This window comes from Balaenoptera acutorostrata, chromosome 1, assembly GCF_949987535.1.
Source record: "Balaenoptera acutorostrata chromosome 1, mBalAcu1.1, whole genome shotgun sequence".
In the NCBI taxonomy this organism is placed as follows: Eukaryota; Metazoa; Chordata; class Mammalia; order Artiodactyla; family Balaenopteridae; genus Balaenoptera; species Balaenoptera acutorostrata.
This window is the reverse complement of record NC_080064.1, coordinates 192,586,264-192,602,327: the sequence shown is the minus strand read 5'-3', so window position 1 is coordinate 192,602,327 and position 16,064 is coordinate 192,586,264. Positions and strand designations below refer to the sequence as shown.

The window sequence follows — 16,064 nt, the reverse complement described above, 5'->3', positions numbered from 1 at the left end:
TAAACATTTATAGAATCTTCATATAAGGTTCAACTAACACATCTCCAGTGATTTCATTTTCCTTTGTATTTTTCTTTAGCAACAGTTCAGAATGTCTTCAGACATAAATCAGCTAGCACAGTTTAAGTCTATTATAAAGGCTGTAAAACTATTCTTAAGGGAGCCACGAATCCAGATTACAAACACTTTCAAACTACTGGGTGAATTGATTTATTTTAAAATACCACTTTGTTCCACAGATGCTCAATAACCTATGACATGAATAACTGTTCAATAAAAAGCTGAGAGAAGTTGAATAGAGTCAGGTGTGTGTGTGTGTGTGTGTGTGTGTGTGTGTGTGTGCACACATGTGAAGTGTGGGAAAGAATGTCTCATATGTTTTATCAATCTGACACTTTCTACCTTTCTAAAAATTAAGGTAATTAAGCTGTTTTAAGCATAAGAAACATTTTCTTACTTTTCAGTTTTCCAGTCTTACTATTATGAAGATACACTTTTAGCTTTTTTCAACCATACTGTTTGATAAATATTTGGAAAATAATATAACTTAAAAAAAGATGACGTTTTAAATGTATATAAAAATTGTTGTTGGAGTAGCCATATGAATTTTTCATTTCCTTATTGAACTATATAAATATGTTTCTAGAATCATTTCATGTACAATATGTGTCTTGGTCCATTTAGGCTGCTGTAACAAAACACCACAGGCTGGGTAATTTATAAACAACCAAAATCTATCTCTCACAGCTGTGGAGGCTAGAAGCCTAAGATCAGGGTGGCAGCACTGTCCAGTGAGGGTCCTCTTCTGGTCACAGACTTCTCCTTGCATCCTCACATGGTAGAAGGGGCCAGGAAGCAGTGTGGGATCTCCTTTATAAGGGCACTAATCCCACTGATGAGGGCTCAACCCTCATGACCTAATCACTTCCCAAAGTCCCCACCTACAAATACCCTTGGGAATTAGGATTTCAACATATGAATCTTGAGAGGACACAAACATTCAGATCAGACCATGGCAATATGCAAATATATTTTTTCATTCTCACAAACATTAGTGTTAAACTTTGGTTTTTCAAGTTAATAATTATGTTAGGCTTCTGACAATAAAAAAGTCAAGCCAGAGTTCTCCCATTATTCATAGAAATAGTGAAAAATAATTCATAGAAGCAGTACAGAATAATAAATCTCCCCTTTGACTTAAATACCTATTTTGTTTTTCAAATTTCACAAAACTTTAACCGAGGAAACTTCACCCCCAAGAATTTGATTATAGCACCTTGATTTCTTATGAAATATAGTCACTGGTAGAGAAACTGCACCAAAATATGAGTCATTCCTTTTTCATACTTATACTTCACTTTTATATAGCTCCTCATAATTATTTATTTTTCTTTTCTCCCTTTTATGGTATTTTCATATAAGATTATGAACCATAATATTTACTAATATTTACTGATCACTTGCTGAGACAGTCACTATATTATGCACTTTTCATGAGTCATCTTTTAGATTTGCTTGGAAAAACACTTTGAGCAAAGTTATAATATAATTATCATTTTTCAGATAGGGAGCTGGGGATAATCTTTTAAGTTACATAACCAGAATACAGAACTGGCAAGTGGTAGAACTTGTATTTAAACCCAGCTCTATCTGATGCCAGAATACTTGCTTTTAACCACTCTATAACCCTGACTCTATGTTCAGGAAAATGTCCTACGATGAAGGCACGTTCGTGTATCCTAGCACTACTCTATTTCCAGTAGGTCATGATGTCATGTTAGGAACACAATAGAGTTACAACCAGGTGATGAAATGGCACCAGGAAAATATATTTATAAGTTGACCTTCTTTTAAAACACAGAGGCACACACATGTGTGCATACACGCGTTCAGTACCCAGCAATAGAATAACTCAGTTTATTACCATTGTAACTGATATTATGGATCATCATTCTTACTAGGATATATTAATATTATTATTATGTGTGGAAGGTTACAGGTGACATGTTTTCTTTATATATTAATGTGTTATATGAATTTGCACAACATTTCTATGAGGTAGAAAATGGGCATCATTATTCTCATGTTACATAGTGGTTACACAGTTTATTGTAGGCACAGAGCTAGGAAATATCCAAAATATCAATCAAATTTGTGTATCTTAATGCAGAAAAATTCAAAGTACTTTTTATTATGTCATACTGGAAGGATGGGAGAAAGGCATACAAATTCCAAACATGTAGAGAACAATCTGTGTATTGTCAGTTTAGATTTCTTAAAATTGATCCCCAATTCCTTCTAATTCCCTTTTTCTTTAGTTAAACTGATATATAAAAAGAGATGTTACTTTTATTGAAATAATGATAAAAATGCCTTGTGAGTCCTATGGATTTTTTGTATAAATCATGATATTTCCCTAGGGAATTCAAAACAACGGTGAATAGGGGATCCAGTATTATTTAGCTAATATATACTTGATATAGTTCCTGGTACACATAACTAAGAGGAAGCATTCACAAAGACAAATATTATTGTATCCTCTACCTGGAAGAGAAGCGAATCTCCAATCTCTCCCTTAAAATATTTATTAACTTACGGTTCCATGACTTGAATTGTCAGTGACATTATATGGGCATAATATCTTGAGTATTTGGTCCAGCAAGATTACTATTTCCACATATTTGTAGGAATCAAACTATTACAGGGACTTATAACTAGAAAGATTACTTCAAATAAACTTAATATTGTGATTCACGAATCTCTGCAAGCCAAGTATCTAAATATGAATGAACTAACATGTTTTCATTTTTGCCACAAAGTACCCATAAACTGAAATTACTGAACAAAGATTGATATTCTTTACTGATGGTAGATATTACTCAAGGGTTTATGTATTTTACTTTCAGAGAAGAGGATTTTCAGTATATTATCAACCAGGTAAAACTAGAGTAAGTTAAGACTTATAAAAGTATCCATTACTGCAAAACCATGGTATTAAATTTTTTGATACTTCCAACCTAAATTTCTATAGCTAAAATGAGGTTTCTATATTTTGGGTGAAATGTTCTCTTATCCCAATGGGATTAACATATACACATTACTATATATAAAATAGATAACCAACAAGGGCCTGCTGTATAGCACAGGGAACTATATTCAATATCTTGTAATAACCTATAAGGGAAAAGAATCTGAGAAATTATATGTATAATATATATAATTTGTTAACCTTCATAGCTTCATGATAAGAGACTATTTCTCTCTTGTTTAGATTGAATTATTTATATATGTATATAACTAAATCACTGTGCTGTACACCTGAAACTATTGATAAGACGACATTGTAAATTAACTATACTCTAATTTTTTTAAAAAAAGAAATAATTCAATCTAAAAAAGAGAGAAATAGTCTCTTATCATGAAGCTATGAAGGTTAAACAAATTGTTTTGATATCACTCTTCTACAGTGCTGTTTTGGAACAAATGTGAGTGAATATTTACATTTTTTATTGAATTTAAGTGTGAGACGATTGCATAGCTTGCCACTCGGAATTGTGTGTAAGGCATTGACCGAGCCTCCATAATTCATATTCACTTTTAAAGGATCTTGTTGGATCTGCCTCCTGACCTTACTTAACTTGGTAATTTAAATTCTATTAGTTTGGAAGCCAGCGACACATGCATGTTGTAGCTGAAGCTCAAACTTCCATTCACAGACAGGAAACACAGCAGGATTCCTAAACATGGCTCTTATGCAGAATAAAATGCAGGAAGCTGTCCCTTTGCATGTGCATGCTTGAGAAAGTAAGGCTTTCTGCTTTGAACCGTGTTGCAGTTCATATGACTTCCTGGTATGAAAAGCAACAATTTTGAAACAGGAAACTTTCCTGTAATCAAAGGAAAGCTTCTTACTTTAAAATCAGATTTAGTGGTAAAAGAGTAGATCAAAATAGACTTTATGAATATGTTCATTGTTTTTCCCTCCTATGGAGAATAGCCTGATTTAAGTTTTATTTGTGATTCTAGAATACATTTGTGAAATACTAATATTTACAACACATTTTCACTTAGAACACTGAGAACAGTTCCTGAAATATATTGTAATATTTCCATCAGAAAACATTTTATGTGGTGAATAATTAATGCATGAATTAAATAAAATGTACTTTTTGTTTTCCTCTGGGTCATATGAGCAAATAAAGAAATTCACATTTTATAAAGTTCAGGCCAATGCCTTCTTTAGAAAGAGCAATAATTTTAAAACCTTAAAAAATATTATTAATTCCAAAAATAAAACAACTTTTATAATCCTTATTTAAATTTCATGTGAAATACTAGGAGCAAATTGAGAAAAGTCCATTACATTGACTTTATTTGAATAAAGTTATAAAATATCTAGTTCTTTTGCTTGTGGTTTCAAACAACTCTATGCTAGTAGTCATTTGATAAGATAACTCTGATACATAAAAAATTAAATTCTTTTTATAAAGAAACTTATATTGGAGGATGCAAGGATATTTTATCTGGTTCAAATATAAATTCAAAAAACATATTTTCTAATTTTTTAGTAGCAGAAAATTAGTATCAATGATTATGATTTTGCTCTTTCTGTAAAAACTCCCATGAGATATATAATTATATTAAGATATTAGCAAAAAATAAGAATATAACTCCAGGCTACATGATTCCTAAAATATCTAATTACCAATATGCATTTCTTTTAAAGTCTCAAATATCCATCAGTGTGGAAGAGTGGGAAGACACTAAAGACGCCAAAGAGCAAGGTCACCACCGAAGTAACCACCGCAACTCAACATCCAGTGACCAGTCCGACCATCCCCTGCTAAGGAGGAAGAGCATGCAGTGGGCCCGAAGACTGAGCAGAAAAGGTCCCAAACACTCCGGTAAAACAGCTGAGAAAATAACCCAGCAGCGCCTGAACCTCTACAGGAGGTCAGAAAGACAAGAGCTTGCTGAACTTGTGAAAAATAGAATGAAACACTTGGGTCTTTCTACAGTGGGATATGGTATGCTCCTTACAAGTATTGTATGATGTGGACTTGTGATTTCTTGCAGCTAGTTGTAACAGAGCCGGCTCTAATTTAGTAACTTAAGAATCACATTTTTGTTTCACAGGTCAATTTGAAGGGACTAGTAACACATGTCTAATCTCCTAGAGACAATTATAACAATGATATTAAAAAGAGAGCCCTAAAATTTTTAAGTATTTGCTCAGGTCTCTAGACACTGTGCTGAACCCATTACAAGAATTACCTTAATTTTAATTTTCACAAAAAATCTTCCATTTTAGAGATAAGGAAACTAAGTCAAGGAACTTGCTAATTAGCTTGTAAATAGCCTGACTGAGATTTGTATCCCGGTCTGTCTGGCTCCAAAGTCTGTTTTACACACAAACACACACACACACAAACCACATTTTATTTTAGGGCCTGGGATAAAATAAATGTGTGACATTGACAAGTAACTAAATGGACGAGCCACAGATGAACCAAAATGTTTTTATAAAATTTGTTCAGTTTGTTGTGATCCAGAAACAAAGAATCTTCAAAAGCTTTAATCTGAAGCTCAAATAGTGCTTGATCTCATACAGTGCAGATATGTCCCAATGATTGCTATGCTCTTATGTTGATATGTGATTGTAATATAGATACATTGCACATAGCACAGCTTAAATAAATAATGCAAAGACAATTTTAAAATATGTCATTTATCACTATAAGAATTTTATTTAAAGGAAATTTAGTCAACATATGAGAAAATCAAATAATAAATAAGGTATTTTATTTTGTTATATATATATATACATATATATGTATATATATATAACTTGGGTAAATCAGGAGCTAAGATGTCAGTATCATGTAGGTTTTAAGGATAACATAGAATAAATTCCATATTTGCCCCCATCTCATCTTTATTATTAAAGTCTCAACTTGAAACAGTGTACATAGGGAGAAATGTTAATCATTGAATTGGATGGAGTTTAAAAGAAGTTACCTGTGTTTCTTTGAACAAGAAAAGGAAGCATATTTACTGAGTACCTAGTCTATGCCAGGAATTGTGTTAGGTGCTTTATGTATATTTTCTTATTACTCCTTATAAACACTGATTAGATGTGTATCCCATTTTGCCCTTCAAGAAGTTGAAGTTCAAGAGGTAAAAGATCTTGCTCGAGGACATAAAGTTGAAATATGTTGAAGTCAGGATTCCATAGGTACTTGAAATTCATAATGATATTTCACTTACTTAAAATGTAGTACAGACTCATTCATGACCAATAATTTTAATATAAGCATGAAAGGTCTTATATTGAGGCAAATTAAAAGAAAAAATCTTAATTTAAAAATTATATTAGGAGCTCTTTGCCAATTTAATGACATTAAGTATGATTGTACTTCTTACAGTCCTATAATTACATGTACTTTTTCTAGTTATTATTCAGGTATTTTTTTTCTTTTTTTTAAAGTTCTAGTAAGTGATTATCCATCCAAGTTCCAGCTGTGTTTCATGAACATTATAACCCCAGGCTGGTCCTGAAGGCAGTGTGGCAAATAATAGTTTGACTCTGAGAGACACAAGATGCATGAACTGACTGCATGGGAGAATCATCAGGGAAGCATATTATGTTATTGCTAATAAAACTTCTATCAGTTACCTTGCATTTAGCCATTCTCTCTTTTTATTTTTAAGTAAATTTATTAATTTAATTCTCATGCTAATTCTTACAGGAAGGAAGAACAGATACTGTCCACCTTCTTTTCTCTTATCTTTCCTTCTTTCTCTCTCCATCCATTCTATCCATCTATCTATCCATAGATCCATCAATCCATTCTAAGTCCTGTATTGGGACCCTCTAATAACATAGTGATTATGAAAACAGGATTTGGAATCTAATGCATCATGGGCCTCTGAACGTCTCCATTTATTCCTAACTCACAATAATTCATCCATTCAACAGATATTATTAGGTTGCCTTCTTAGTGTCAGGCACTGTTCCAGGCACTCGGAATAGACCAATGACCTATTCAGACAAGACCTCTGCATTTATGGAATTTATGTTCTAGTGTCAGCCGGTAGATTTGTTTGTTTGTTATTATTTAACTTCTCAAGGCCATTTTCTGATTTGTGGAATAGAAATAATAATACCTATGTTGTAGGTTTTGTTGTGAAGGACAAATGGGATAATGAATAATACTGTGCTTAGCCCAGAACTGGCGTTCAGCTAATCCCACAGATCTACTGTGTATCTGTCTAAGTACTGTGTGTCTATCTGTGCTTTATACATTAAAAAAGTAATTTTTTTTTGCCCACCTCAAAAAACAAACAAACCAACACATTTTGCACCCTTGGGGGCAATGTTGTCTTCAAGCAGAATACATGCTATGAGACAATTATTGTTTTACATGTTTGCCTTTCTTTTTTCTTTTTTTGGGAAAAAGGAAATGTCTTACTCATTCTTTAATCTTTGTATCCCTAAACCAATTACACATTTCCTGACACATAGGAACCCAGTAGCTGCATGTTGATTGCATGAACAAATGCAGTGCTTACAGATGAGAAAACAGTGTCTCAAATATAAACGATTTACTTGGGTCTCCCAACCTAGTATACACTCAAGTCAGTCCTTTAACTTGTGGCTTTTGACTCCATATATTTTTGTGTATCCACTGGACCACTTATTTTTCCTACATTAGTGTCAATATTTTGTAGCGCTTTACGGATTTGAAATATTTTTAAGTGCTTTATACACAATGCATGATGATTGATTTAATCACAAGTCATAATCTGATTTTTCTTGAGTAGGTGTCGCCTGATTCAAGAGAATGACTAGATTTCTTTTGACCTATTGGATATGAGACAGAAAGGAGAGAAAAGGGAAAGTCAAAAGATGACTTTTGAGGGCTCTAGCTGGAGCAAGTAAGTGCATGGTGGTGACATTCACTGAGCTTAGAAGAAGGGGAATACTTTGGGGGTGAAGATAATACGTTTAATTTGGGTGCCTGGAAGATTTCAAATGGATAATGATACATAAGAGGCTAGATTTCTGCTGTCTGGTGCTCAAGAAGAACAAATGAGATGTGTATATAGACTTGGGAGTCATCAGCCTATAGATTTTAAGTAAGGTCATAGAAGTAGATGGAATAACCCCAGGTGAAGGACTACAAGAGAACTCTAGAAAATACTTTTCTGGAATGTTAAGGGAAGAAGTATTTTCTTTATAAAACAAGAGGCTGAAGTGTCTTGAACTGAATTACCCAAAAGATGTGTCATAGTACAATAATATGCCATCAGTTGGTTACATGTTTTATTGTTACATCGATTCTTTATACCTTTCAAAGGCCAGGTGGGGCCTGGGTTGGTCAGAAGCTGGTCACTTCTAGTCATAAGTAGGTTTGTCTGCTACCCCAATGTAATATAAAGTTGTATGTCCTATGTGTTTTATGATATGAAAAAAATGTTGAAATTTTGCAGTAGAGAAATGGGAGGGAATGATTAATAGTGCAGAAAGTATAGTAATAGGTCATTGCTGACCTTGGTGAGGATAGTATCAGTTGGATAGCATGTATGAAAGCCAGATTTGAGTAGCTTGAGGATGAATTAAGATCTAGATATAGTGGATTTCATATATTAGGGACCTCAAGATATTGAAAATTTAGTCTTCTGTCTTATTGCTCCATGATCTATTGTTTCCATTGCCAAAGTCATATCACGGTTCAAGACGTATGTTGAAATTCCATCCAGGAGGAAGGAGGCAGAGACCAGAGAAGAAAGGGTTGTCTCCTCAATTAAAAGATATTACCAAGTAGTTGCGTACACCATTTCCACTATGTCCCATTGGCAAGCAAGTATGTTTCATTTTCAGTGGCCTAAATCTAATATTTAAGAAGACAAGGCAAATGTCTTCTGAGAGACAACTATTCTCTGACTCAGTGGATGTTTTTTAAGAAATTTCATTGTGAAGGAGAGGTGAGAAATCTGGAAGAATCTGGATGAGAGAAAGTGGAGAGGGAAGAGGGACTACTTTTTTTTTTTTTTTTTTTTTTAGAGTCAGAGAGGTAAGAGCATGTTTAAATAAGATTAAGCCACCAGTGGAGAATTTGAAAGAAAATACAGGATAGAGATCACAGTTGGAGCCCTTACTTAGATACTTGGAAGTGAGGAAAAGCTGACTGTTTTAAAATGCATAAACAGGTAGGTATTTTGACAGGAAGTTGAGTAATATTTCACGTGATAGTAAGAGGTATAATCATCTGTTGAGAATGATGACAAGAGTGGAAGGGTGAGTGTTTTAAAAATACGCCAGAATGTTTGCAGCTTCAGAGGAAAAGGTGTCCTTTCTGTGCGAGACTAATCTTTCTGTCTTATTCTTGATTTAAAAAAAAAAGTAATATAGAAAATTTCAAGCATGAATAAATGTAGAAAGAAAAGTATAACGAACCCACGTATACTCATTTTTCTGCTTCAACAATTATGAACTCATGGCCTATTTTCTTCCATGTATACGCCCACCAATTTCCTTCACGTCTCATTAATTTCAGGTAAATTTCAGGCCTCATATATTTCAGTAGATACCTCTATCATTTAAGTACTAGTTTAAAAAATATAGCCACCTACCATTTTCACACTTAAAAATAATTTTAATATCATCGAGTATTCACTTGTTCAAATTTCCAGTGACCTCAAAAATGTCATAATTTTTTTAGACTTATTTAAATCAGGATTAATGAAGGTCTGTGCATGGAGATGGGTGACAAGTTTGTTAAATCATTTTTAATTTCCCTCATTTTGTATTTTTCCTACTGCAATCTATTTCTTGAAGAAACTCACTTTCTGTCCTTTGATCTCCTAGACTCTGAATTTCCACTCTAAATTGGCCCATTCTATTCCCTGCCTTTTCTTTTTTTAACCATTTTTAGTTATTATTATGAACTCCTAGATTTAAATATATTTTATATGTTTTAATCCATATGTTATTAAATTATTCATCATGTTGTTCTAAATTTGGCCAGTGGGAGCTTCTTCAGATAGCCTCCTGGGTCCTTTTGTCATGACATCAACCGTCTGTGATCGACTTCCCTTGCTCTCTGTAGGACTAAATGCTCCCCACCTAAAATAAGCCATCCCTGCAACGATTCTGTCTCTTTTAGTGGGAAATGGTATTTCAAGATTAAACCAAGTTTCAGAGATGTTCATTTGTACTGTGTTTGTCACTTTTTCTGAGTTTTTCAGTCGAGAGCTAAAAGATTAGGTAGATAGACGATAGATAGATAGATAGATAGATAGACAGACAGGTGATAGATAGATAGATAGATGATAGATAGATAGGTAAACTATTTCACCAGTTCATATGGATACTTACAATTAAAAATGCAGGCTATAGGGATTTTATTTAACTTTTTCTGTCCTATATCTGTACTTTCTTTTTCCTACACCTAGATTACTGCTTGTCAATAACAATAGAAATGATGGAATTATAAAAAATCATATTGTATTTTTCACAATATACATAAAACAGTCTCAGAATAATAATATAATGCTAATATTAATACTATAATTGCTAAAAATACATTTTTTATGCATTCTTTACTTTATAGACTAGCCCAATAGGGATGTTTAGTAAAATTATTCTAAGTCTTGGAAAAGTTCTTCTTGATGTGGTTATACTATCAATTGGATATAAATTTAGACTCATTTCTGTTTTCAGTGTTTAAGAATTGCTTTTTCTAAAATTTAATTTTGTTTTTTAGTTATGTAAACTATGTACACAGTCCAAAGAGAAATATTTAATACAAGTCATATTCAAAGAAATTTAACATCTGTCCCTGTCACTGCCACACAATCTCCTTCTCCTCCGTGAGTAACCTTTTTTAACTTTATGGTTTATCCTTCCATTTTTAATTATAAATTTAAAAATATATATGATAGCATCATATGTTCCTTTCTTTTTTTTCCCACATTGCTTCTTTCACTTAACAGTATATCCTGGAGATCACTGATTTAGTAGAATATAGGAATAGTTCTTATTTCTTTTTACAGCTGCCTAATGCTCCATTGTACAGATGTATCATAGTCTATTAAGCTAGTCCTTTCTGTCTTTTCTAATTACTAAGTCTTGCAATTTATAGGCACATGCCTACATCTTTCTGTGTTTTTTCTCAGTGTGTCTTTGGGATGGATATCTAAAAGTGAGATTACTGGATTAAAGATTAAATGTGTATATACATATAAAATTTTGCTATTGGAAAAATTTTCCTCCTTAAATATGTACGATTTTGCATTTCTGCCAGCAAAGTATGAGAGATCGTTTTCTCAAAACCTTGCCAACAGAATGCGTTGTTAGACTTTTGCATGTTTTGCTAATCTGATAGATTTTTTTAAGTGATATCTCAGCATGCCTTCTTATTCTGATGAGGTCAAGCATCCTTTCATGTGGTTAAGAGTCATTTTTAGTGAATTATTTATATCTAGCCAATTTTTATAGATTTATTTTTTGTTCTTAATATTTTTAGTGGTGCTTATATATTAGGTAAATTAGAACTATGGATATTAATTGCAGATATTTCTTTCTTAGCTTAGTCTTTTTCCTTTACTTTCATTATTTAATATTTTAATCCAATTTTTAAAGCATTTGCATTATTACTGATCAATTTTAAGTAATAGGAACACTTTTCTCTCTTCCAATTTAGAGAGAAATTCTTCTACTTTTTTTTTTCAATTACTTATTTGGTTTCACATTTTACATCTAAATATCCCATCTGTTTGGAATTTATCTTGGTATATATGGTGAGCAAGGGAACACAGTTTTGTATTATCTAAGATATTTTTTCATATTTAGTTATACAATACCACTTATTAAAATGCACACCCCATTCTATTGATTTTTAGATCCTGTTTTAACAGATCCTAAATTTGTACTTGTTATTGGGTCTATTTCTATACTTTCTGTCATGTTACAATGGTCTGTCTGCCTCTTCTGACAAAAACACCTACTGTTTTAATTAGAGTCTTTGATATCTGGTAGGGCTAGGAGCACTGCACTCTTCTTTTTCAATATTTGCCTAGCTATATTTGGATGCTTCTTCTTCTGAATTAATTTTATAATTAACTTGTTTGCTCCAGATGAAAAGAAAGGATTCTTTTCCTATGCTTTTAATCCTACTTCTTCCTGGCACCTTCAAATCCAGATTCTGTCATCTAATCCCACTCTTTCCTAATCTTTCATGTTTCTCCCTTTCCTTTCTCTTAGTTCCTCTTCCAAGGAAATCAAGTCTCCTTCCCGTAATCCCAACAGAAACACACACACACACACACACGTGCATGCACACACACACGGCCCTTAGTCTTCACCTTTTCTCTTGTGTTCTTTCTTTTATCTACTAATTACATTCCATGTCTGTGCATTATTACCTCACATTTACTCTCCACACATTTCTCCTTCTCTACCCCTTTTCTGAGAACACTGTAACATACAAAGGATTCTTATTTTCCCTGCTCTATCTACAGCAATAGCCTTTCCTGGATTCTCTTTCTCTGTCCTCTTTCTGAATTTAGCTTTCAACTGTTTGCATGAAAATTACTTCAAATGATCAAACTTGTAGAACAGTGCTGCTTTATAAATGATACATTAGAAAAGTTATTTTTATACTATTTAAAGAAAAACTTACTTATATCTCAAATAATAGGAAATCATAAAGTAACTGAAAAAAATGCTTAAAATCTAAAAAGTCACTAAATTAATATTTGATAATTAACCATGCTTCCTGAAGGCATGGATTACCTCTCACTTGTTTTTTATAGTATTCAATTCCAAAAGAAAGGTAATTCTTAAAAACTAGAGGATAACATTTTTAATATTTCCTGACATGCCTACCTCTACAGGTTAGGTTGAAATACTATAAATGCTTGTGTGTGTATTAACTAAGATAAACATATACCTATCCCCAAAAAGACATTAATGAGGTAACAGGTATATAATCCCTCACTTGCAATTTTAAAATCCAAAATTTCTGAAGACTGAATTTGTAAGCAGGTTTGACACTAAAACTTGTATAAATGCTGAACCTGATCCAAACTGCTTGAAACTCTTTGTATCCTTTATCAGATTTATTGTGAATATTCATATGTTTGCTACAGAAATATGAAATTTTCTGTTGCTTCAGGCCCAACTGAGCGTATTACATGAAATACATTATGTGCCCAATATTACTTTCTAAATCTAAAAATTTCAGTTCTGGTACACATCTGGCCCCAAGGGTTTGGGAGACAGAATTTGAAGACCTGCCTGTCTTGGGAAATTAAATAACATGACAATCTACAAATTCTGCCTGCTTTTCATTGAAATTTTTTTGAAAACATCTTCGATATAACTTTAAAAACTTATTTACCTCAAAGATCATGGCATTATATACTAACTGGCCATGTGTCCTTGGGTAAGTCACTGTGTCCCTGAACTTCATGTTCTTCAACCATCAAATCAGGGTAATCAGATCTTCCGAAGGGGTGAGATATGAAATAATAGAATGCATGTGACAAAAGATTTTTCAGTCTATAAACTGTGTTGCAAATATATAGTTATTTTTTTTCTGTTAATAACTGGCATTATTCTTTAACAATCTATTTGGCTTTCATGCTCACTAAGAGCTATTCTTAAAAACTGTTGACAGATTCTTAATGATTAGCACTTAGAATGATGCATATTTTTAATATTCAATATTTATATTATAAGATATTTTGTATTATATAAAATATAATATATTTTAATATTATAAATCGGCAAGTAAGTATTCCTGGTGTGACCGCTGCTGCAGATTCTCGCTGATTTTGACATGGTTTGTTTTACGTTTCATACTGTTAGTAAATGAGGGAATGCCAAGGGGGAAAAGAATGAAATCCTTTTAAGTGACAAAGAGTAACTTCTAGTTAGACATGGCTTTCATTACATCCATCAGGAAGCCTTAGTTTCTTTGTTAAGTAAATTCATAATTTGCCTGAAATAATGGATGGGTTAACCAAGAGCTTTTTTTATAGTTAATATGGTGACTTAATTCTTAGTCATCCTCTTTCTTATGGGATAGAAGCAAGCAAAAATAACAAGAAAGGATTGTTATTCCCACCCAAATGTATGATATATATGGTGATGGCAGTAGTAGTAATAGTAGCAGTAATAGTAATAGTAAAACCATCAACTTCTATTTTTAGACTCTTTTATAAATCATTGACCATTTTCATATAGGCTTTTAATAAAAAATTCCCCCAAATTCTAAACAATAGGTCAGGTAACTTTTTCTAGTAAAGGATTACTTACAAATTTATCCTAAAACAAATTACCAAAGAGGGAAAAGGCATCAAATCTAGACATTTTTCTAGCGTGTTTTACATTTAGTATTTAGGAGGAATAACATAAGTATCTGAGATCACTGTAATGACTTCAACAACAATTTATTATTTCAAAAGAAATTGACACTGGATTTTTATTGGTTTTTGAAATATGTCATTTTCCATCTCCCAATATAAATGAGTACAATAGTGTTGACGTGCTCAATCAGTATATACTGCTGGTATAGATTTCTAGAAAATGGACGATTTAATGTTTCTAGAAATGACCCATTCTCACAGGGTGGCAGGCAGACACAGAAGGATAAATCCATGGTTTTTATGTTAATCTCATTCTGTATATAGAATGTTAATAGAAAGAAACAAACTCAATGGTTTTCTTAATAGTTAAAGTAATGAAGCTTTCAAAGGAGGTAATTGGTGAGCTGATAATGATTTATGGTAAATGAAATTATTTCTGCAATGAATTTTCCATATATCCCTAAAGTAAAACTATAAAGTTTTGTTTCATGGAGTCATATCATATCCTTCCCAGAACATTAATTTCTCAATGATATCAATATTTTTACATAATTTAACACCATGGTTAACTTAATTGCACTTAAATATACATATATTTTATCTTTATAACTGGAATTTCAAATATTATGTTTTGGCATAAGTGTAAGTGGCCATTTGAATAAAATAAAATATTTTTTTGTCATTGAGAAAAAAATTTAATTGCTTGAGTGAACTTTTTACTTCCAACATTTTATTACGAGTTGAGTATAAATAGTCAATGAGATGAGAGCAAAGAATGAGCTTTCGAAATGCATTGAAACAGTAAGAAGAAATTTCCATTTATGATGACTGTTTATGCTCTCAACTTAAATAACTAGAAAAAATATAAATCAGTGTGTGCAGATGTTGGAAAAAATTAGCATATAACTTTGTTACCCGAGAAAAGGTTAACAAATGAGTTAAGCTTTTTACAGGCTGGAAGTCATGTAAGTGGACCCCAAATTAGAAAATATGACCTGTACCAGTAGAAAAAGATCAATCAGCAGAAACAGATTCAGAAAACACAACTATTAGGTAGTTATTACAATATTGTCTATATTGTCTATATGTTTAAGATGGTAGAGGGAAACAGGAGAATGATAAGGAGAGAAATTGAAGATATGAAACTCTTATTAGAGTTTAGAATTTGTAATGCAGTGTTCAAAATAAAATGTATACTTTTATTTTATTGATGGGATGTACATAAGAATAGCTACTGCAGAAGAAAATATCAATGAACATAAAGCCATAGCAATAGACTATCCAAAATGCAGAATAGAGAAGAAAAGAAAGAAAGCTTGAAAAAATAGTGTTAGTTACTTGTGGGACAATGTCAGATATCATGTAATTTGAGTACCAGAAGGAGGAAGAGAATGGATATTTGAAGAAATAATGACCAACATTTTTTTCCAAATTTGATGGGAACTCTATTCAAGATCTAAGAAGCTCAGTGAAACTCAAGCAATATAAATATAACAAATAAAATAATGCCAAGACACAATATAAAAAGTTGCCGAAAGCCAATGATAAAGCACCTCAAAAGAAGCCGGAGGAAGAAGTATTTTTTTATTTTGAATGAGAGACAAATAAAAGGACAATAGCGAACTTCTTGTCAGAAACTTCTCAAACCAAATCACAGCTGAGAAACTTCTTTAGAGTACTGGAAAAAA

At 32.3% G+C, this 16,064-nt stretch overlaps 1 protein-coding gene across 6 annotated transcripts in view; it reads left to right on the top strand.

Moving 5' to 3' along the window:
* KCNT2 (potassium sodium-activated channel subfamily T member 2) overlaps positions 1-16,064 on the top strand; it is a 369,675-nt gene that overhangs the window by 338,769 nt on the left and 14,842 nt on the right. For 5 of the 6 annotated variants that reach the window (XM_057529788.1, XM_057529784.1, XM_057529804.1 and 2 more), the window contains one exon: positions 4,727-5,027. In XM_057529788.1, the coding sequence (XP_057385771.1) occupies positions 4,727-5,027 (301 nt within the window). The remainder of the gene's footprint in view (positions 1-4,726; positions 5,028-16,064) is intronic. The other variant, XM_057529796.1, reaches the window with a different exon arrangement.